The sequence below is a fragment of the Alnus glutinosa genome, chromosome 4 (assembly GCF_958979055.1).
Source record: "Alnus glutinosa chromosome 4, dhAlnGlut1.1, whole genome shotgun sequence".
Lineage (NCBI taxonomy): Eukaryota > Viridiplantae > Streptophyta > Magnoliopsida > Fagales > Betulaceae > Alnus > Alnus glutinosa.
Genome location: NC_084889.1, coordinates 5,753,409 through 5,778,066, shown reverse-complemented (window position 1 = coordinate 5,778,066; position 24,658 = coordinate 5,753,409). Strand labels below are relative to the sequence as shown.

Sequence of the window (24,658 nt, the reverse complement as noted above, 5' to 3'; positions counted from 1 at the left end):
AGCTTAGACGTATAACGACCTCCTCTTTAATTTGTGTGACCCTAGTTGCGACCAATATATTTGTATAATTGTCAAGATATAGTAATTTATTTTGTTTCCGACTAATAAGGCGGTTCGGCCTGCTGAGCATATGGAGAAACTCTGACCCCGATTATCCGACTAAATTCCAAGTAACAATGTAACATCCGACATAAGTACGTGGGAGCAGCTGGCTGGTCGTATGTGATATTGTGCCTGACAGCTAAGAAGAACCTAGCAACATCAAAGCCTAACTCGAAGAGAACGAAAGAAAGAAAAAGAGAAGCTAAGAGACAAAAATAAAGACAGAAGGGAATAGAAAAATTATTGCCGTCATGATCATTAAAGTATATCCAATTATTTAGTTTGCTTTTTTTTTTTTTCTTTTTTTTTTTTTCTTAATCAATACGGAAAAGGGGCTATATGAGATCAAATGGAATAGGTTATCCAATGGCATACCCAAAAAGAAAAGCAATGCTGAAAGAAAGAACAATAACCAAAAAATGGGTGCACAGATGATTCCAAAAGAATTATATACGACTCAATTAATCCTATATATGCGGTGGTTCCAAAAAGCGGTAACCAAAAGCAAAGGAACATTGAAAATGGCCTAAACCCTTCCCATGGCCTCACAAGCAAACACCAACAACCCCGTAAAGAAGTTGAGGGAGAGGCGCTGCAGAGTAGTACACCGATTAGGAACCGTTGAAGAGTTACGAACTCCGGTTACAAAAGGTATTTTCTCTACAAGATCAAACCATAAAGAAATTGGTAGGTAATTGCCTTATTTGCAAAGGACATGAACGGAACAGAGTAGTGCATGGCATTATTCTTATTATTTTTCTTATTTTTTTACATTTTTCAATAATAATTAACATCAAAACATTCTCACTTTTTTTTTTTTCACTTTTTATATCACACCAATAATTTTTTGTTATTATTCAAATAAAAAAATTCACTACAATACAAAACTTTTTTACTTTTTTCATACAAATTCTTTTTATTTTATATTACATTATCACTTTTTACTAATTTCAAAATTAACAACTCACTACTATGTACTGTACATGTCTTTGCCAAACAAGACCAATAACCTAGCTACCAAAAGTTACAACAAAAAAATAAAAAATACTATACAATACAATAGAAAAATTATAAAGATACATCATAGAAAAAATTATAAAGATACATCATAGAAACAAACGGAGAAGTTTTGCTTAAACGTTGACGGAGAGGCGCGTGGAGGCCAATTAGTTTTGCTTAGAGCACTAGCAGCAGATTCCCAACCATTTTTCCTAAATAACAAAACTACTTTTTGCTTTCCTAAAAAAAAAAAATACCCCACAATAAATTCCCTTTCATTTCCCTATATCAATTAAATATTATTTTTTTACTCTTAATTTATTCTTTTTCTCTCTTCCCTCTATCAATTAATTATACTTCTTTTATATTAAAATAATACATAGGGAAGGAATAGTAGACATGTATACATAGGAAATTACTATTTATTCCCAACCCCCTCATCTAAATATAGGGTATCTGCTGTGAGAGGTTTTTTAATTTTTTTATGAAATTTTTCCTAAATATAAAGAAGAGAACCAATATAAAATAACTGCTACTAATATTTCATGCTATTAGTGCTCTTAAAGTAGAAGTTGTTGAAAACAATAGTCCTTTCTCAAAGCAGAGTAACAAATTGATGAGGGAATCCTAAGCATGAAATGAATGGCTTTTCATTAATTTGCTTTCTTTGATAGATACAACCATGAAAGGTTGTGCACAATTATTACTCCAAGAATCAATCAAAAGTAATTTTCATTATTTTTATGAAAAAAAATGTTATTAAATTAGTAGTATACTATACAATTGTTAGAAAATTAGAATTATATGACGGTAAATTAATTTTTACTATTACAACATTTTAATTCTACGTACGTATGACAATTGTATATATAGCAATATAACTCATTTTTATCGTAACAAAGATGGAAGGATAAGGGATTCTAACCATAAGCTTGAGATTGACAAAAGATGTATTCCTCCTAAGAACCTGGCCAAGTGCACCCTAATGATTTCTTAAATTACCATGGGAATATATCGAAGACTACTTAAAAACAATGTATTTCAGCGAACAAGACGTCCAGATTCAGTTTTTCTGATTCCCTAAAAAGGAAATTAAAGATCTTTCTAGTTTTTGGTGGGGAGACAATGTCATGAACCCTACACGTACACCATAATGTCATAAAAGGAAATTAAAGATCTTTCTAACATAATACAGATGAACTGATCACATGACTGCACGTGCCATAATGCATGCACAAGTAGCTAGTCCTCTTCAAATATTCATACAACCGACACTGCAAAGAATCAGGCCTAAATAATTCATCCAAAAAAAAAGAGAAAAGAATCAGGCCTAGCTAAATCAATCGCCACCTAATCCACGTACGTTAAGATATATACAAATTTAAAATTAAATAATAAGTATTGTTGTTGAATGTGATGTTCGATTGATGAAGAGGTTTTTATAATATTCCCACCATCGAATTCATCCAAAAAAAAAAAATATTCCCACCATCGAAGACACGAGGAGACAGGGCGCTTGGTGGTCGACCCGGACAGGTTTGGACTGGTAATTGAGAATGCACTAACACGTGTCTGATAATTTTCCTCAGTTGGCTAGCTACATGCATCGATCTGTCTCACCATCACCTAAATGACACCCGGGTGGGGCAAAGCTTTAGCATATTCGATTAACGCAATTACATATATAGTAGAACGCAATTGAAAGGAAATAAATTAATTAAATAAAATTTTGATTCTAAAAGAATAAGAAAAGCATTTTTTTTTTTTAACAAAAAATAAATGGAGAATACTTTGAAGTTTGGAGGATTGAAGGCCCCAAGTCCCTTCGTAGTTCCGCCACCCATGATTATACACTATTGGTGACACATGATACATGATATGCACATGACCAATGCTTGATTAGTGTGATAGGGACACAAATTAAGCTCAAAAAATATCCCAAGAGTGTGTAAGTAAAATCTTTTATGTATAAAAATCTAGTCTTGTATGTTAACGAGGATTTCTTTTTCTATTTTAATAAATAAATAACGAAAGAAAAGGAAAAGCTCCTAGAAGCATTGTGCAAGGGCTATGATCGATCTGTAGATTATATATGCTAAATTAAAGAGGGGCATATGAATCATGATGCATGTGTGGGGAGAGAGGAAAAGATATATCATACATGCAATTGTCTTTCTTGGTTATTCATGCAATAGTGGTCCTACGCTTTGATGGAAAGAAAGAACGATCCCAAATTTCGAGGTTACGTAGGGCAATATATGTGTCGTCCCCCCCACGGAAGATAATGGGTACCCTACTGAATGTAAGAAAAGTCAATAGGAGAAACAGTTTGGTTAGCGACCGAAAAAAAACTTCATTAAATATGACAACCATACATATATTATTTGTGGGGAAATTTTTTGGCATCATATTTATGTCGTCTACAATCAAAATGAAAGCAATTGATTATAAGTCAGAGAAAGAAACAAGTTGGTGGAAGTCTGAGAGAGAATTTTCATAAAATATGACAATTGGGTTGGAGCTGGGGAGGGTTAGTGAGATTTATATGGATCTCTAAATAAAGTTTTTGTGCCTTGTCCTTTATTTTTTCAATTATTCCGGGTCACTGGCTCTTTTAGGTGAAGAGCAGCCCCTTATCCTTTTAATACTCTGCCTGTAGATGGAGGCCCCATGTCCTTTTTCCATGTGATTCCACTCATACATGTTGGTGAAGAAGAAAATGACTGTCTGGACCGCAAGAAGCAACAGCTGCCATTGGATGATACACATGTACAATTACGTAAGAATCCGATTATACTATAAAAATGTTGGACCCAGAAAGTCAGAGATGGGGGGTTTCATTAGCTAGCAAACAAATTTACTATTTAATTGGTGATGTGCTATTGCCTTCTCTCTCTCTGTGTGTGTGTGGTAAACGTAACATCTTAATCTGTCATCTTTGGAGTAGTTCTATTCATTGAATTGACTTTAAGTTAAAATAATCTCGATTTAGCCTCTTAGCTGTAAATTTGACAAGGATCAAATGATTGAGGAGTAAAAGTAGTTGTCTAGGAAAATGGATATGAAAGGAGCAGGAAAAGATTGACTGAAATTTGGTTTATCAAGAAATATATATTCAATCCAATCTCTTTGACGAGAATCTAGAGCTTCTCATTAATGGGTTATCCTAATCTGGTCAGTTTTACTCCATAGTTCATTAGTTATTTGTCATCGTTCCTCCTGCTGCCTGAGAATTCAAAGCCGGTTTGTTGAAACTTGAAACAAGCACATAGCTTGGAAGAAATGACCCAACACTTTCTCAATGTTAGCGCAAAGAAATCCTAATCCTTATCTAAAACACCTCAAATTTCCGGCGAGTACACGAATCTTAAAATACGAATCATGACTCTCCATGTTGCACGAATCTGAACAAGCAGAACTCCCATAGTTATTTGTCCTCTCATTCCAGCTGTCAAGTTCCCTTTTTGTTTTATTTAAATTTTTGTCTACTTATTGAAAAAGGATAATGTTCTTAATGTTTGATAGCATTCAAGCATGTATGATCACTAGGTGAGAAAAGGCCAATATATCCACTTCAAGCAGAATTTTCCACTTACAATTTCTATTTTAATTTTTGAATGTGGAGTAATAGCTAGCTAGGTTAACATACATTTTTAGTTATTTACCTATGTGTCAATTTTTAGCACTATAAGTGTTAGAAATATATCAATATTGTCTTTATCATGCCATTATTGATACAATTGTTGATTTGGTAAATGGTTTTTACAAAAATGTTTTCATATATAATAAACGGTTGTTTCAATCAAAGAAAAATGTAGTCAACAAAAGGTTTTGACATATAGACATAGGTCATATACCGAACCACTTTAATTCTGTCTCTCTTTTGGTTTGTTACTGTTTGCTGGTTGTATTTTTTGCTTTGAATAAGAATTTTTTTTTTTTTTTTTTTTTTTTTTTTTTTTTTTTCTTTTTAAGTCTGTCCTCATGGATGATCTATAAGATGAAAGTTAGTTAGGTGCGAGTGGTTTCTTTCACGGCCTGAATAGTTAGGTGTGAGGGATTATCTCTCACGGTCGGTTTAAATAAATTTTTCTAAAATATTTGACCACTCTTATCTTAGATTTAGTCTGCTCGGAATGGATCTGTTTTTTTAACTATTTTTGTAAATTTTGACTTAACAGTATTGGTGCTGACAGGGTGATAGTATGATAACAATAACAATCGAACGGCCCCACCATTTAATTAGAATTAGAGAGTAGTGACTCTCTCACTGGAGTAAAACTCCACTGTATCTGACCCTAACCAGTGACCTCGTATTATGCTTTCTGTGTGTTTTTTTTTCCTGAGCTTCGCTTTCTCATTATCAAACCATTATAATAATTTTCTAAAATATTCCCTGCTAATTCTAATTCGTCCGCAGGCCCCACAATTTGATTAAAATTAGACTCCACTATTGTATGATCTGACCTTTCCATTATATACTCGATTCTCAAATCTTCTATGTTTAGGTAAAGTCATAATTCGAAACACATGTCTTTCATCATTTTAAAGATTAAAAAGGACACTGTCTCCCAAAAAAAAAAAAAAAAAAAAAAAAAAAGATAGCAAAGGACAGATAAGCAGCCATACCGATATCTCAATAAGCGATAAGGTTGAAAAAAAAAAATTTGAGAATTGTGTTAGAATATATATATATATATATAATTGTGTTTGGTGATTTGATTATTTTATTTATATTGTATTTTTATATTATAATTTTTTTTTTCTTCACGTAGATAAAGATTATCGATATTGTAAACTTTATCGAAACAAGTTAATAAAAATAAAATGTAGCATGTGAATAAGAGTAAATATTATCAAGTAGTATTGTAAACATTTAATTAAGGCTTAGGTCATAAATCCAACAAAATAAATCTTTGTATTTCTTTCTTTATTCCATTTTAAATTCCTTTCCATTTTTTATTTTCTTCAAGTTCCCTCGAGCCTTTCACCCCATTTGTAAATGTCAATCACAACGTTCAACAAAGCTAATAGATTATTTGACAGATAGTAAAACTACAAAGGTATTAGTTACGGTGGCAATTGGTCATTATTGCTTGTCAGATTTAGATGGTGTCGAAATATGAGTAAAAGTTTAAATATGTTAATTTTAATTTAACTAAATTAATTAAATGGGTCAGGCTCCTTAACGTTAATTTGTTAATTTTATATTAGGTTTGTGGGTACGTAGTATAAAAAATTGTTAAATTGTGAGGTTCCCCAACTTGCAAATGAAGCTTTATCTTTGTGTAAAACTCATTGTTCTCTTTAAGAAATTTCACATTGTATTTTTAATATTATTTTTATTGAGTGTTGCACTTTTCTTGTTTTTTTAGGTACTGACCGTTGTACTTCATTTGTCTATTTATAATATGCGCTCGATTCCGCTAAAATATATATATATATATATATATATCTTATTACCTAGTCCATCTGCACGTACGGGTAAAGCAAATGCGTGATGGCCCTAGAATTATTAGAAGTTTGGAGGTCAATTATAAATTACGTCGGCTCATAGAAATGTGTGTTTTGTGAATAATTGTATAATACACATGTACTGATTAATTAATCACAGCCCAATGGATTATAGATGCTACACAGTAATAATAGTAGTTTGCTTATCGTCTAGTTAGTGGTCTCCACAACAATCAAGATCAAAGCTACCGTGGAGACTAAATACTAAATAGTAGCTTTTTTAGGCTAACCTTCTCCAAAATTTAAAGGGTCTGAGTAGTAGATGGAGGATTGAGTTTCACAACCAATAAAACAATAGTAATGCTAAAAATTACTCTTGTAATTTTTTTTTTGTCCTTCAGAATTGATGTGCCTTTTAAAATTACTATTTGATCAAAATCTAATAGTAATTTATCATAAATTCAATAGTAATATTGTATTTGAAGAGTACCACCTTTTCCCAACGCCTGCACTATTTGAAGAGCACCACCTTTTAAAATAATCTTGTAAAATCTCAATTCGCAAATAAAGTTTACTCTCCTTAAAGTCGCTATGGCTTCTGCAACATCAGGTACAATGATATGATCCTTAGGTTCGGCAAAGGTTACAAGTACCTCACCTTTCCTATCTTTGATTATAATACTGATACACATCTTCTTCTTAGTTTTATCCACAGTTGCATCCCAATTGATATTAACAAAACCATCCATAGGGGCTTTCCAACATAACTCCATTTTCTCCGCTATCATTCCTTAGAATTCTTGAAAATTGGCATCTTTAAAAGCCGTCAAAGAATTATAAGCATTGCTTACAACTGTATTATGCGGGCTATTTAGTTTCCCATGGACCACTGCATTTCGTTAAAGCCATATGTTTCGTACTACAATCCCTAGCTACTAGCTTCACATCATCATTTTCATGAAATCATCGAAACTCTTCAAGAATAAAAGCAAAATTTTCATTCACAATACAATGTTTCTAGATCTTGCTACCACACATGCCTCATATGGCCCTTGCAGCTAGCTAGACACACCCATAAAACATGTCATGTTGTCTCTGCCTCCACCCCACAAAGAGGGCACAGAGGGTATTATAATTCTTCGTCTAAAAATGTTGGTTTTTGTAGCTAAAGCATTATAGCAAGCCCTCCACAAGAATACTTTCACTACATGAGGGACATTCATCGTCCATATATTTTTTCACGGTATTTTATGATTACCTGCTTGTGAGCACTTGCCCTGATCAAGTATGAGAATCTCTTTTTGTAGATGATAAGTGCTTTTTACTGTGAACTCCCCATTTGCGGTACTTCTCCATATATGATGATTTTCATTGTGGATGGATCCTAAGGAGATTTGACAAATACTATTAGCAATTTCCTCAATTCGCAAATTGTTGATGTGATATAAAAAAGTAAAAATGTTTTGAAGTTGATTTTTTTTAGAGAAATAAAAATAAGAGAAGGGGAGGAGGGTTGCCAAACGGGGCCTTAACCCTTCTCAAATCTCCGTGTGTATCTATATATATATAGTATAAAAAGTGAAAATGTTTTGAAGTTGATATTTTTTTAGAAGATCTGATTAGTGCACAATAGTTGTGCACCTTTGTAGAGACATGAGGTGGGATTCACTCCATGTCTCTATAAAGCTGCACAACTGTTGTGCATAAATTTTTTTCTTTTTTGAGAGAAGTACAAATAATAAAAAGATAGGAGGTGGTCAAACGGGGCTTAACCCTTCTCAAATTCCCGTTAGTTTTGGCGTTGGATATATATATATATATATATATATATTTTCAAGAAAAAAAGTTGAGGCTCCGCCAGTGGCAGACTATAGTTAATGTTGCAATAATAAATTTGAAGTACTGTTTTTTTAACAATGAAGGTAAAAAGTGCATGTTTAGGTAAAGTGCCCACTCAAATCCCCGTTAGCTTTGGCGTTGGATATATATATATATATATATATATATATTTTCAAGAAAAAAAGAAAAAGAAAAAAAAGTTGAGCCTCCGCCGGTGGCAGACTATAGTTAATGTTGCAATAATAAATTTGAAGTACTGTTTTTTTAACAATGAAGTTAAAAAGTGCATGTTAGGTAAAGTGCCCACTTTACATGATGGTGTCGGCTCGTTTGACAACATTTTTTAAGGATAATTTGTTTTTTAACAAAAAAAAAAAATAAAACAAAATTATTCACAAAATAGCTTCATCTTTGTGTCACGTTATAACCAAAAAGTAAAATCTACAATCAAATTTTTTTTTTTTGCAAGTTTAGCGAGTTTTTATTTTTCTTGAGATGTGTGTATATATAATTTCTTGGTTCTTTTCATATTGTCCAATTTTTTAAAATCAACATTAAATATGTGAAGTCCATGCTATCACACACAAATGAATGATTTCTCTTGTTTCTTTACAATGAACTCGGATATATGTGAGAGAGATTATTCAACGTTAACTAGTTTTAACTCAATTGGTATTCGAAAAAGCACCCACCACATAGTGAACTGATAGTGCATTGCTAAGTAAATAGTTGCGAGAGGAATTTATTTAGTAATGAATATGCGGATAATTTCTTTGTATATGCTTTGAATCTTATGCATGCCTTTAACTTTAATCTAAATCATTAATTACAAACTTTAATTTAAATAAAGAGTACTTTACGCATAAAATGAGATTTTTCTTTAAAAATATTCCACAAACAATGGGTTCTCACACGTTAAGACGTCAAATGTCCCAAAAACCGAGGAAAACAAAGGGAAGACGACAAACTGATCTTGTACATATCTCGGGTCTCACTTGCTTTGTCTGTCACCATTATTATTTCATGCAGTTTGAAGTATTTCGGAAATGATACATGCATCATAGATACACAATTTAAAGAATTTTTCAATGTGTTTGTAGTGTATTTGTTGTAATTTTATTATTTTCCATTTCAAAATATGTATTCCTAACTATTAGGCAATAAACTAATTAATCAAAGTCCTCAATCCATACAACTGCAATTATGCAGGGTTTTATTATTATTATTATGATGATGATGATGATGATGGTCAAAAGAATTGGCCGGGTCTGTTGCCATTTGCTGGTACTGGTAAGTCTGGTAAGTCGTCTTCCATTAAACGATGGAGCATAAACGAATAAACACAGAAGAGAGGTAGGGTTGAAGGTTCAATTAAAGTGCAATCTGCGTGCCCATAAAAAGAATCCGATATATCTGCATGAATAGTTGAGAGATTTCCTTGTTGACCCACTTCTAATTTTCTTTATTTGCGAATCGGTTTCTGGTTCTGTTGCATGGAAAATTAAATCAACGTACGCGCTCATGGACATGTCGCATTCATTCACATCTCTCACCAGAAAGACAAAACTAAAAAGGAAAGAAAAACAAATAAATAAATAATTCACAATGGACCCATATATGTCGATCGAGAAACATGCTTATTTTATTATAAGTGTTCAACCTCCGCGTTTGCTTAAAGGTCGAAACCACTACATTCGTAAACACAATTTGCATAAATACATTTACCACTACAGTACTACGTACTACAATTAACATCATGAGCAAGAGGAACGCCGACAGCACAAACTCAACAATACTTCATATCCGAAACTCGCTGTCCTTTGTAAGTATACTACTTCTTCAAACAACCCGGCTGTTCTTTATTTTCACAAAGTTCTTTTGCTTTCCTGCAAGAAAATGTTGTGCTTCAGAAGACTTAAAAAGTGTAGGAAAGAATACTTAGACAAGCTTAAATATAATGTGGCCCGAAGAATTAACTTTCCTTGGTTGGAAAACTAAAAATGGGATGCTGCAATGAAATGGTATGGGAAAATTAGTAAAATGTAATGTAATATTAAGAAGCTTACGTACCATGATGCAATAAAGCCATTATCTAGTAGTGGTGCGGAGGAGGGGGAGATGCATAGATGTACGACGGGTGTGGTGGTGGTGGTGGTGGGGACTTGTACACATAGGGTGGATGGTAAATTGGAGGAGGAGGGGGAGGAGACTTGTACTTGTAAGGTGGATGGTAGACTGGAACTGGCGGAGGAGGGGGAGGAGACTTGTACTTGTAAGGTGGATGGTAAACTGGAACTGGCGGAGGAGGGGGAGGAGATTTGTACTTGTAAGGTGGATGGTAGACTGGAACTGGCGGAGGAGGGGGAGGAGACTTGTACTTGTAAGGTGGATGGTAAACTGGAACAGGAGGAGGAGGGGGAGGAGACTTGTACTTGTAAGGATGATGGTGGTGAACTGGAGGAGGAGGGGGAGGAGACTTGTACTTGTAAGGTGGATGGTAAACTGGAACAGGAGGAGGAGGGGGAGGAGACTTGTACTTGTAAGGATGATGGTGGTGAACTGGAGGAGGAGGGGGAGGAGACTTGTACTTGTAAGGTGGATGGTAAACTGGAACAGGAGGAGGAGGAGGAGGAGACTTGTACTTGTAAGGTGGATGGTGGTGAACTGGAGGAGGAGGAGGAGGAGACTTGTACTTGTAAGGTGGATGGTAAACTGGAACAGGAGGAGGAGGGGGAGGAGACTTATACTTGTAAGGAGGATGGTAAACTGGAACAGGAGGAGGAGGGGGAGGAGACTTGTACTTGTAAGGGGGATGGTAAACTGGAACAGGAGGAGGAGGGGGAGGAGACTTGTACTTGTAAGGGGGATGGTAAACTGGAACAGGAGGAGGAGGAGGAGGAGACTTGTACTTGTAAGGGGGATGGTAAACTGGAACAGGAGGAGGAGGGGGAGGAGACTTGTACTTGTAAGGGGGATGGTAAACTGGAACAGGAGGAGGAGGGGGAGGAGACTTGTACTTGTAAGGGGGATGGTAAACTGGAACAGGAGGAGGAGGAGGAGGAGACTTGTACTTGTAAGGGGGATGGTAAACTGGAACAGGAGGAGGAGGGGGAGGAGACTTGTACTTGTAAGGGGGATGGTAAACTGGAACAGGAGGAGGAGGGGGAGGAGACTTGTACTTGTAAGGAGGATGGTAAACTGGAACAGGAGGAGGAGGGGGAGGAGACTTGTACTTGTAAGGTGGATGGTAAACTGGAACAGGAGGAGGAGGGGGAGGAGACTTGTACTTGTAAGGGGGATGGTAAACTGGAACAGGAGGAGGAGGGGGAGGAGACTTGTACTTGTAAGGTGGATGGTGTGGTGGAAGATGTGGTGGGTAGTGTGGTGGATAGTGTGGTGATGGAGGATGATGATGGTGATGCTCCTTAGGTGGTGGTGGTGGGGGAGACTTGTACACGTAGGGTTTCTTCGGTGGGGGGTGAACTGGCTTGTGTGGTGGATGCACTGGATGGTGTGGTGGATAGTATGGTGGATGCACTGGGTGGTGCGGTGGATGCACTGGATGGTGTGGTGGATGCACTGGTGGAATTGGATGGTATGGTGGATGCACTGGTGGAATTGGATGGTGTGGTGGATGCACCGGATGGAGCGGTGGATGCACTGGATGGAGTGGTGGATGCACCGGATGGTGTGGTGGATAGTATGGTTTCACCGGCGGAGGAGGAGAGTAGTACTTGTAAGGTTTCTTTGGGGGAGGTGGAGGGGATGAGTACGGGTAGTTTGCTGTGGTTTCTGATGGCAAGCTGAGAGAGAAGACTGCTACTAAAACAGCCAGAATGAGAGAGGTCATTGGAGACCCCATTTTTCCCATCTTCACTACAAGGAATGGTTGTAGTTCTGCTCCTAACCAACCCACTCGCTCCCTTTATATAGCTTTTGTCTTTTACCATTCCACTCTAGCTTAATTAACTCATCTTGGTAAATGACTTTACAATAGTATTCATCTCTTGCAGGAAAATTTTTTCAATATATTATTACCCTTTTTTTTTTTTGAGCCCGCTATTAGCTAGGCCCGCGTACGTACGTTATAATAGTATCCAAAAGATTGATATAGTATACTCATAAATAAAATAAGCCCATATGAGAGCTTCATATTTACAACAATACCCAAATTAGAAATCAACCGACAACCCTTATTTATAATTTTATATCATGTGATTTAATTTCAATTTTCAGATGCCCGATAATAATATCGTTATAAATAATATAGTGATCGATGTTGTTAATTAATATTCCGACATAATTGTTCATAATACTAGGCATCATGACTAATTAAAATACCCGTCACGACTAATTTCATAGCACTTAATACATTTTCCCTCTAGAAAATAACTTAAAAATGAGAGATAAAGGAGCTGCTTGAAATAAAAGTTCAAAATGAAAAGAAATGTTCTAGGCATCCCACATGACACTGATGACAGATTGAAACTTAAATTCATATAATAATGTGCCATCTTAAATTAAATAGAGTTCGAAATGTTAGACAGAATAAAATAATAAATGTTAAAAAAAAATGAGGTGTAAAAATAAAAATAAAAATAAAGAATTGTCATAAAATTTAGATGCCAACTCAAAAGGTTTCAATGTAATAAATATCATGATTACTTTTCTTTAAATGAAAAATAATATATGAGATTCAAGATGGATCCACACATTTTAATGAACCAATTATGGACGAGTTTATAAGTGAATCTCATAATGAAAATCAAGTGTAAAAAGAAAATCAAACGATCTATCTAAAAACTAAAAAGTTAGTCTATTCACATGATGAAAAATCAGTCATCGATTCCCTCAAGCTACTTTTTCTGTATTATTTATATAAAAGTGAGCTGTGAGAAAAAGGCAAAAAAGAAAAAGAAAAAATAATGGACTTTAATATAATATCTCGCACATGATTAAAACAATTAAAATGAAATAAAATATACAAGCGCCCATGTTTGGACCAATTTGTGGTGGATTATGCTCGATAGAGGTTGCAAGCTAAGCAGGGAATAAAATATTGCTGCATGTGAACCTTTTTTAAAAATTGGCTTTTATATATAATTAAATTATAATGCAATAATTTAATCTATATGTAATTATCTTCGTAGTCGAAGAGAGAGAGAGAGCTCCAAACGTGTGGTTGCGTAACTTTCCATGATTTATTTGGGTAGGAGGACCAGGCGGCGCGACTTTTTAATCTCTGCCTCTGTCTCTTTCTTCCTTTAATCTCTACTCTGTTATTTTCACATCTTCCCTGCATGGATTTACTCATTTCTGTGGGCCTAGAAATTCGGATAAAAATAAAAGTGTACCTTTGCCTTTTCCTTTTTCTTTAATTTCTCTTGTCGTTTTTTTTTTTTTTAATATTATTTTACGAATCAACTTGTACAATCGTAACGAAGATAAAACAGCTTGTCGATTTTCCCCAAAAAAAAAAAAAAAAAAAAAAAAAAAAATCAGCTTTTTCTTTTCTAAAATTTTTAACTTTTTGATAAACCTGACAATTTGACGCTTTGGGCATGTGTCCCAATCTTCATAGGGTTCAAATTTTAAAACTTTAAACTACAAAATTGGTTGTTTTAATTTATATTCGGTTTGTTTCGATATAAAATATTTTAACGAAATTATTTTTTAAAAAAATTTATTTTTCTTTGAAAATATTTTTTAACATTTGATTCGTACGAAAAAATTATCACCAGTAAAAAATTACAATGGACAAGATTCCATCACTGGCCAACAGGATTTCGACTAATTTTACCGAATTCTGGTTACTGTTGCTGGATTCCAGCGATGAAGGTTGGAATCCGGCGACAATGGCCAAATTCCGGCCAGTTTTGCCAGAATTTGAGTTCGTTGGATTCTGACGAAAGTGGCCAAAATCTAGTTAGTTGTGTCGAATTTCGACAAACTGACCAGATTACGGCCGTACTGTCAGATTTTGGCATCGGCTGAATTCTTGTTTGTTTTAAAACCATAAATCGTTTTTCAAAAAATTAAAATAGACTTTTATGGTTAAAATAAAAATAATTTTCGTTGGCCATTATTTTCAGTTGCACCAAACACCAAAAAAATGTAAAATATATTTTTAAAAAATATTTTACGCCCCAAACAAGTTAGAATTATCGAATTGTTTCAAGCACACAGAAAAGAACTTCCCCAGATTCTAACTATTGACTGGCTGGCTAGCTGTTGGATGCTGACTTGTTTCGTCAATTGCATGACTAATGACTATGACATTGGACTCATGTATTGTAATATTTAAAGATTAGGTTCCAATCAAGCCTTGGGTGCCATAAAATAATGCACGTTTTATTTATTTCACGTCTCCATGCAATCATGTTGTGTAAATGCACGAAACATAATCGTGGGATAATGCAAATACCCAACCTTAAATTGAACTAATTAAAAGCTAGAACAAGTGCTAGGGCCGTCGGGAACGATGCTTGATCCTTGACAAATCACTATCATAGGCTAGTAGCACTCTTGCATGTGGCTTCTCACGTGCCAATCAACCACTTTGTTGCTCTCACTGGAGTAGGTGAAGATTGGATCCAACGATGAAATCATATTCAACTCAGAATTCTCTTTCCCTTTGGTAAGAGATTCGAGAGAGATGTTCGTGGAAAAGAATCAGGATTTCCTCTTTGACCGTTCTCTGCTAACCAAAGATGAAGAAAATCCTTCTCACACACAAGAGAGAGAGAGAGAGAGAGAGAGAGAGAGAGAGATTGTTCCCTCCGACTCTGCACGCAATCAGAAGATGAAACCAAATATGTTATTTATGTATATTTTTGTATATACGTAAATTTTTCATGTGTAAATTAATTCATATCATGTCACACACCTGACCTGACCTGACCTGACCTGATCTAAAAATTTTGGCAATTTCCAGTAGGCATTGCGATCATGTCAATACTCTGAGCTGCTGAGCAGGAAAAGTCAAGTAGGGTCGCATCCAGAGATTTTTTATTTTTATTTTTTTTCTAGTTATCGAAAAACAAAGGAAGACGAGCCCAAAATTTGGCAGGGTAGTTGGTATGTGCATTGGGACGGGATTCGGTATAGAATCACACAGAGCTGGAGAAGTGATCGATCGATGGTTACCCACGCAATTCAAGATATGCGTTTGCTTACAATCGGGACAGAGAAAGGGTCAATTCATGTCACAGATTTCGTACAATGTGATAAGTGTCTTATCGCTGTTCATTGCTGGCCCTATTGCATCATGACCGTTGTTTGTGTGTTTTATCTTTGCGTATCAAATTGCTATATATATAAAACGTAGAAGTGAATGGAGTATGAATCAGTTTTCCCCCCTTTTACCAAGACGCCCATGATGATATTTCTTCAATACCAAAACGATGCCGTTTTGACAAGTTAAAGGAATTCTCTAGAAACCATTTCACTTTCCATTTCCCCTTTCTCTCTCTCTCTCTCTCTCTCTCTCTCTCTGCGCCGTTGAAAAGAAAAAAACGCTCTTTTGCTCTCAACTTCTTTTGACTAATCGCTTTTTCCCTTTCTCAAATCTTCGCATAATCACACATGTATGTCTCAAGACTCTATTTTTATTTTTCAGCTTTTTTAACCCAATATCTTGCTTGTTTTGTGTTTTATTTTCTTGCCTTAATTTCTTCTCAAGTATACCTCTCTCATTCTCTGTTTCTCTTAGATCTCTGAGCATCGTAAGAAAAACTGGATTTTAAAGGAAGAGCAAGATCTCACTTCGCCAAACTCCACTTGGTTATTTGTTTTGATTATCTAGTTGTGGATTTATGGTATGACATAGTTATTTGTTTTTATTTTGATTTTCTGATCGGATTTTTTGTGCATCGGATTCGAAATAAAATTATCCGTTTGCCCATGTATAGTCATACATACATACATGCGGATTCAAAAAAAAAACGTTTAAGAAAAACTGTTGCAAGTACATGAAAGATTAGGAAGTAAATTAACCTCCTTCACAAGCTCTAAGCAAATACTAACGTGAAGGCAGCCATTTTAGAAAAAGAGAGCACATGGATGGAACTATGGAAGCTCATCGCACTGATCCCAAGTCGAAATTAATATTAAACACGATGAAATACACCGACAGATCCATAAATTCATTAAATGTCTTTTTGTATTATTATCAATCTGCAGTCAACTATGCATGTCACCATGTCTTTTCCGGGGTTTTTATTTTTTATTTTTTTTTGTGTCAGGAAAATATTCATAGAGACAAGTTAGACAACCAGAAAAGGATAGCGTGACAGGGATATAGATGGCGTTAGGACGTATAGTGATGGTCGAACAGGTGGCACTCTCTTGGATACAACATATATATAGTTGCAACTTGCAAGCATTTGAACATTCGTATTTGGCCGATAAAAAAGTTTAGCTAAATTTTAAATAAAGTTTTTTTTTTTTTTTTAACTATCCACTTTTCAAATCAAAATATATTACATTTGTTATTTTACTTATTTATTTTTATTTTTTGACATTATTCTTCGTACTCATTACACATTTGGCTGACGTAATATGTTTTAAATGATTTTTCATGTTAATTTAAGTTTTTTGTTTTTTGTTTTTTTTTTACGTTAGTTAATATAAAATAAATATAATAAATGAATATAAAGAGAAATATTGTTATTCATTTAAATAAGAGAATGATACATGCATTTATGATGCACAATAAATACACTATCACAAACACAATAAAATAAAAATAATATATTTATTGTGCACCATAAATATTTTCAGCAATTTTCCCAACAAAAATAACCATTGGCTGAGAAATGAGTTTGCACCGCAAGCGAATGCATACGGCATACAGTCAAGAACGTAATCATCAAGCCGATAAAAAGAAAAAGGAAAAAAAGTACATAATAATCATCAATGAATACTGCTCATTTCCTTTTCTTTTTTTTCTTTTTTTTTAAATCCGTGTGTGTCTCGGTGTCTGTCTTTTCCCTGAAAACTTTTGGGTCTGAGAGCTACCAAACATTATCTGATGACATTATTGTTGACAGAGACTGCACATATATATATATATATACGACTTTATCTTTACATTTCAAAAATATTAGATGACTAGTCTACCAGTAGGTGGCGAGGCAATTAATTAATTATATGCAAAATAAAATTTCACTAGTTTAATTTCTGTTTGGCCCAGAAATTTTCACGACTGAGAAAAACAGTTCCTTTTTTTCTAGTCCACAATTGAGATTTGAGATAACATAGAATAATAGGGTTAGGAACTTAGGCATATGCTTTTGAAGATGCCATGCAAAGATTGAAAGGTGGATGAATACTACTGCTCATGGGGACCAGCGGACTAATCAGTAATCAAGATGTTGGCCTCCTTTTACTTTTCTCAACACCAAAAAGTAGCGAGTGCATGAACATGGTATCCCAAGTCAACAGAAGAGAGTGATAGACAATCAATTATATAAATTAACATCTATAAATAAATAAAAAAATTATATAAATTAATAACAAAAGAAACAACAATTAATATAAACGAAAACAAAAGATCTCCCAAATGTTACGAAACTTCATCAGAAGGTGTACGTGTGAAAGTGCAATCAATATATACCACCGCGAATGTAAATTCTGAAGATACGGCCTAATTAATAGTTAAAAGTCAAATATGCTTGAAGAATATTAATGATGATCGATGTCCTCGCAAAGAGACACTTGCTAAATACGAAAGAATACTTTTTTTAGATTGAATTGCCACCAGTCAAAACGTAGAATTTCTTTAGTTATTTGCCTTCTCAAACGGAAATTCCCAATATAATGACCTTCGGGTAGAGTATATCCGGAGTTTATAGTGATAGAGATGTTAGAATATATCAAGAATTTAAGAATTCAAGGTATAATTGAAGACTATCACAATTGAAGACTATAACCTAATACAGTTAAAGACTGTGACATAGTTACAATCGAAGCTTATCACTTAGTCAAAGTTAAGGACTATCACCTAGCTAGTTATAGATTTTACTGTTACAAGAAAATGAAATAATACAAATAAGCTTTAACTACGACTAGATGATAGTTTTTAACTCGATCTGACTATGTGATAGTTTTCAATTGTAGTTATGCTACAATCTTCAACTGTAACTTAGATTTTTGAACTTTCAGTATACTCTAATATATAATTACCACTGCATTGCGCAAGCATACAAAATATTAAAAAATAAAAAATCATAAAAGTAGGATTGTGCTACCATATATTGACCAGTTTCAGGATTTACTTTGACTTCTGATTGAGTGAGAGAAGAAGAAGTAGAAAAGAAAGAAATAATACAGAGAGACATGTAACATATATCATTGGAGATCGTACGCTAGAATTTTGATTCAACAATTGATTAGAATGCAAAAGAATTCAATAGCTAACATTACACCCCAAAAAAGAAAGAACAAAGAACAATCTTTTATTATTGATTACCAAAGAAAAAAAAAAAAAAAAAAAAAACTTAAATTATATGAAATCGCATTAGGCTCACATTCATTTCTGAAAAAGTCATTAGTCCGGAAGACTGATGACATATACAATGATTTTTTCGAGCATAGGTACGTACGTTCAACGAGGGGTTAAAAAAAAAAAAAAAAACTTCTCTTTTTCTCTTTCGACTGTCGCCATCAGTTCAGTACTCTGGTGGGCGTGGAAGGGTAGAGAATTTGAAGTGATCCCCTACCCCCTTCTATTCTCCTTTAATTTTATATATATATATATATTATTTTATTTTATTTTTTCCATTCCTCCTTTAATCTTTTACTTGTGTCCGTATAAAATTTAAGTGAAATACATATAGAAGAGTGATTCTATAGTTAGAATATATTTTACAAATAAATTGGTATATATATATATATTACTATATGTTATTTAAAAATTTCAAATGACGTGTTATCTTTTAAATAAATTTTACATTAAATTTAAAATTTTAGATGCAACAAAACAAATTTTTTACTATGAAATAACTCTTTTGCATGTATTTCACTTAGAATTAAGAAGATCCTCCTGATGCATGAATTAAAAGGATCAATTAGTTTTGCCATTCCCTCACTTTAATTCCCCCGGCCTCTTGCGTCAGTGAGGTTGATTGATCAGGAGGCGACACACACCTGCTGGTGCATGTTTTTTTGTTTTTTTTTGTCAGGTGGTAGGTTAGTTTATTTAATTTATTTATTTAAAATGAAAAAATTCGTACCGAATTTGAAATAATTGAACAACTATTGCATGTGAGAGCAAGGTATGATGTGGTAGGAATATAATAAAAGCAATAATACACCAAATATGAAACTACTCAAAAGCATATGCTAAAGCTGGCCATGGAATCCTTCTTCACAAATAGGTTGTCTTAATCCTTATGCGTTAGAGCAGTAACTTGTCATTGATCATCTATTTCTTTCACATCTACACATTGGATCCTCGATGGTGGTGGAACTGACCAGATCAGTGATCTAACTGCATTGATCCATTCTATCCTTGTTCGTAACCACACAGTACTACTACTTGATGAGTCGCATGCAAACATCAAGTAATTTTCATCCTCTTTAGTATTAACTAATGTTCTTTTTATTCCAACATTTCATTTTAACTAAATATCAGTGTGTCGGTTATGCAAACATCTCTATTGCCTAATTAACTTTTCCTTTAATTTCTGTCTCATTCAAACCTTGGCTCGTTGAAGATGATTGGGATGGGAACAGAGCAAGATGGCTTATACAGCTTCATCGAGATGGAGATCGCTAGATGTCAGGTGGCGACATCTTTGTATATGTATCTCCTAGTTCTAGCATAGTTGATTACGACATTTCTCAAATTAAATAAAATGTTACCCCTTCTTTCTAATAAAATTCTATAAATTTCTTGATCTTTTGACATATGCCTTGTTTGGCATCTAGCTAAACAAGCGCACGTCTTTTTCCCAAAGCTCCATTTTCACCGCATAATCATTTTAATTATTACATGTCGATATTTGTGGTAGTTACCATGTTCCATCTACCATCGGGGCTTATTATTTTCTGACTATTATTGATGACTACACTCGGTACATATTGGTCTATCTCATGCGCCAGAAGTCAGAAACTCGTTCCCTTTTACTGGCATTCATCTATTTTGTTGAGAACAAGTTCTCAACCAAAGTTAAATCATTTGTAGTGATAATGACTCCAAATTTGATATTCATTCTTTTTAATCGAATAAAGACATCATTCATCAAAGTTGCACTTCAACTCCACAACAAAACGTATTAGTTGAACGCAAACATCGCAAACTCGAAGCCCACCCTCAAAGGCATCTAGGGCTGGCCCGCAGGCCACTCCCAAAGGTATCTAGTGGTGGCTTGCATCCCCAGGTGTCGTGGGTGGCGCACGACCACCCTTTTTCTCTTTTAATTTTTTTTTGTTTTTTATTTTTTAAATAATTATTCAAATATTTATATTTTTTCATTATGATCGACACGTGTCGCCATTTTATTGACGTTAGTGTGACGCGTAACAAATTCTGTCAAAAATTTTAACGGAATTTAGCTCCAGGAAGCGATTTATAAATTAAGTCAATTACAATGATCTCTGAATTAATTTTGATATTAAATAGAGCTATTTGTAATTTAGGCCAATCACAGGAATCAATTGTACAATTTTCCTTTTTTCTTAATCTTATTCTCGCTTGTCTCATACTCACCGTGCTTTACAACTACCCTTTCCCTTGTGCAATAGCCACATTCCTTTTCCCATGCTATGTAACACTATAAAAATTTCAATAATTCAAATAGTCTAGAAATTGTAAAAAATCGTCTAGAAAAAGGTCCAGACGGTTTGAAACCGTCTAGGAAAATGTGTCGCTAATTTGAGTTATGGACGGTTTGGGCCAAACCGTCCTGAATTTGTTATTTTTTTTTTAAATTTTTAATTTAATTATAATTATAATATTTTTTAATATAATAATAATAATAATTTTTTTTGTTGGTCCAACGGTCAAAGACTCAAAGCTTCTATGTTCTACCAGAGTCTGAAAATATCCACCAAAAATCAGCTCTGATCACCACCATCTACAATCCAGTCGTTCAGCCGCACCAAACCCCCATCGAAGCTAGAAGTCTTCCTCAGTTTCTCTTCCACTCCGAGAGAAACTAGGAGAGACAAGTCGCAATCATATCTCCCTCATTGCACAACCCAACAACCACAATCATAGCCAAACACCCCCCTTTCACCAATCAACCAAAATATATAGTACCTCAAACAATCAAAACAAACAAAGGATGTACCTCAATCAATCGATAATGAATTTTAAAATTCCATAACCCAAATTAAATAACCATTAAAATTATAAAATAACCGAGAAACACTGAAACCCACCTCAATTACCAACCCGTCGGCTCCAACCCAAAACGACCCAGAGCTGATTTTAGCCGGAGAACCTGACAACCTCGCCAGATTGGTCGGAAACCCACGCACGCCGGCGTGGGTTTGATAGATCTAGCACTCCATCTTTGGCACTCTCTCCCGCCGTTCTGTTCTCGTCGTCCCGATCCAGCCATTTTGTCCAAATCCCGTCGCCCGTCTTCAATACTCGCCGGCCGGAGAGAGAAGAAGAAGAACAAGACCTGCGCGCCCGACCTCTTGGGACTTCTTTGGCCAAGTACTCTGTGAATAAAGTAAAGAGAGATTGTGTGATTGTACGGTGTTATGAGTCGTTGATAAATTTGAAAGAGACAGTTGAGATGTGAACTTTATTTTGTGGTGCGGATCGATGTCTCGGAATATGGATGAGTGGTATTTTCAATGAGTGTGTGGGGTGGAGTACTCCTTTTTAAAAACCAAATTGCAGACGGTTTCATTAAAACCGTTTAGAAATTTACATTTCCAGACGGTTAATCTAAACCGTCTGTAAATTTATAGACGGTTTTATTGAAATCGTCGTAATTTATTTTTTTAAGGATTGTTTTCAAAAAATCGTCAGTAAAAATTTAATTCTAGACGGTTTTTAAAACTGTCGTAAAAAATAAACCATCAATAATTGAGTTTTTTATTTTTTTGTAGTGTAAGCTCCCAAGTTGTGTGATGTCATGGGCATTGAAATTGATGCTTTGAAGCCTTCTGCCATCGACACCATGGTCTCTCACTGATTTGCCTCTCGAAAAGAAACTCATTGGTTGTAAATGGGATACAAAAGTAAAACTCAACCTTGATGGTTCTGTGTATAATGTTCATCTAACGACGAAAGGCTCCAATCAAATGAAACGTCTTGATTATACTGAAACTTTTGCTCCTGTGGTTAAAATGATTACTGTTCACACCATCCCTACCATTGTTGCATCTTGTGGTTAGCACATTTACCAACTTGACGTTAACAATGGCAATTTATGTAAGGATGTCTATATGCAACTTCGGCCTGGATTCGGATGAAAGGGGAAACCAGAGTTTGCAAGGTTCATAAATCATTATATGGCCTCAAACAATCCAACTTGAGGGAGAGTGTTAACGAAGGAAATATGAGCAAAGAAGGAAAGCAAGATCAGCAACTTCCACTCACCTGCCACAAATCAATTGAGAAAGCACTCTAGCCAAGAATTACGTCGCTCACCAACAAAAAAAGATATTACCTTCCTTTTACGAAAGTATCTTCCATGTATAAAATAATCACACATTTAATTCACACACAAATTATATATCCCAAGTTTTTAACTTTTTCGTTTTTTTTTTTTATTATTATTATATGGTTTCTAACAAAGGATTAGAGTCAAGGTCTTGAGTTCGAAACTTATCTTCGTTATTTACATCTCATTTCAATTAAACATTCCATATATTAGACCTTACTTATTAAGAGAGTTTGAACTCTCACAAGAGAGAGTGTTACAATATAAATTAAATAATTAAATTTATTATTTTTCTATCGATTTAAGTTTTTGAGATAAGCTTGATTTAATAAAAATATTTAGTACTCAAAAAGATTATATATATAAAAAAAGTATAGGTCATGCACAGAGATGATATCCCTTTCAGACGCTCATTTTCACCATTAATTTATTAGACGGACGTGTTAAGATCTACAATATTGAAACAAAAAAAAAAAAACAGAAGATCTACAATATCGAAAACCAAAGACTCGAAGAATCGCAAAAAACACCTAGAGATCACAAAAACGATTGAAAAGTCATCAATTTGCCCGTCAATGGCGGAAGTATTTGCGGACTCCTCATGAACAGTGAAATTCAAAATATCTTGTCACAGAGCCCACGAGGTTGAAACAACATAACTTGGGAGGTCATTTAGGACCATAAAAATACAAATAATATCCTTTAAAGTCAATAAATAGACAATATACATAAACACCGATGGGACCTCTCAGTCCTCGTTCCCCGGCAATGTTAAGGAGCCTCTTTACTCTTTACTCTTTCCTTTGGATCCCCTCCAAACTATACGAGTCGCTATTCTTTTCCTTTTTGTCTTTACATATAATTAGCCTGTGTGCGGTGACTATAATAATTATGATACACGCATACGCGGCACTATATCATTGGGCCAGAGGCGATTATTACAAAAGATGGGATGCTTTACAGCTTTACTAATACTATCTTAACGTTTTCTCTGTGTTTTGGTGCATTCCTTTAAACGACATCACGTGCTTTCTCATCAGTCGTTTTCTTTATCCTCGTCCTAACACAATTTTTGGTTTTTTTTTTTATTTATTTTTTTTTAACGTTATCAAGTTACCGACAGAAAAATATTGTTGCATGAGAATAATAGGGTGCAACGTGTAAAAATCATGATTTGATGGGGCACGTCTAAGACGTCCGTAGAGGATCAGACATGGAGTGGTCAGTTTGATGACCGACAGGAGGCTCCTCAAGCATGTGATACGTTACGACTTGTGACGATGTAATCACGTTCTCTGGTCAATTACATGGCCTTCCACCATCGTACTTCTTTCGTTCTTTCTTTATTTCATTTATTTTTACGGTGGGTTCTTTTTTTGGAACCCAAGAAAATAGCACCTTCATTATTATGGAAATAAGTCCAAATGGGATTACAAATGACCAAAGGTCATACATTAACACATAAGGCTAAAACAAAGTTCGAAGGCTAAATCCACTATTCGTATTTCATTACAGTAATTAGAGATGCAGAATTTTTATCTATTAAGTTAAAAATATTCTGACTTAAAGCAACTACTAATGGTAGACTATAACTAAGAACAAGAATATACAAAAATTACAACTATCTAAATAATAAA

At 34.5% G+C, this 24,658-nt stretch overlaps 1 protein-coding gene and 1 long non-coding RNA gene across 2 annotated transcripts; one reads left to right on the top strand and one right to left on the bottom strand.

Moving 5' to 3' along the window:
- Nucleotides 1-10,012: 10,012 nt before the first annotated feature.
- Nucleotides 10,013-12,306, bottom strand: LOC133865670 (extensin-1-like). Its single transcript, XM_062302100.1, has 2 exons — nucleotides 10,465-12,306; nucleotides 10,013-10,280 (listed from the first exon to the last, which is right to left on the bottom strand). Exon 1 carries the CDS (start codon nucleotides 12,263-12,265, stop codon nucleotides 10,487-10,489), a length of 1,779 nt encoding a protein of 592 aa, XP_062158084.1. The 5' UTR covers nucleotides 12,266-12,306; the 3' UTR covers nucleotides 10,013-10,280; nucleotides 10,465-10,486.
- Nucleotides 12,307-19,741: 7,435 nt separating this feature from the next.
- On the top strand, nucleotides 19,742-20,294 carry LOC133865537 (uncharacterized). The gene is made up of 2 exons (XR_009899767.1): nucleotides 19,742-19,958; nucleotides 20,112-20,294. It is a non-coding gene; the product is annotated as an uncharacterized LOC133865537 (long non-coding RNA).
- The last annotated feature ends 4,364 nt before the right edge of the window (nucleotides 20,295-24,658 follow it).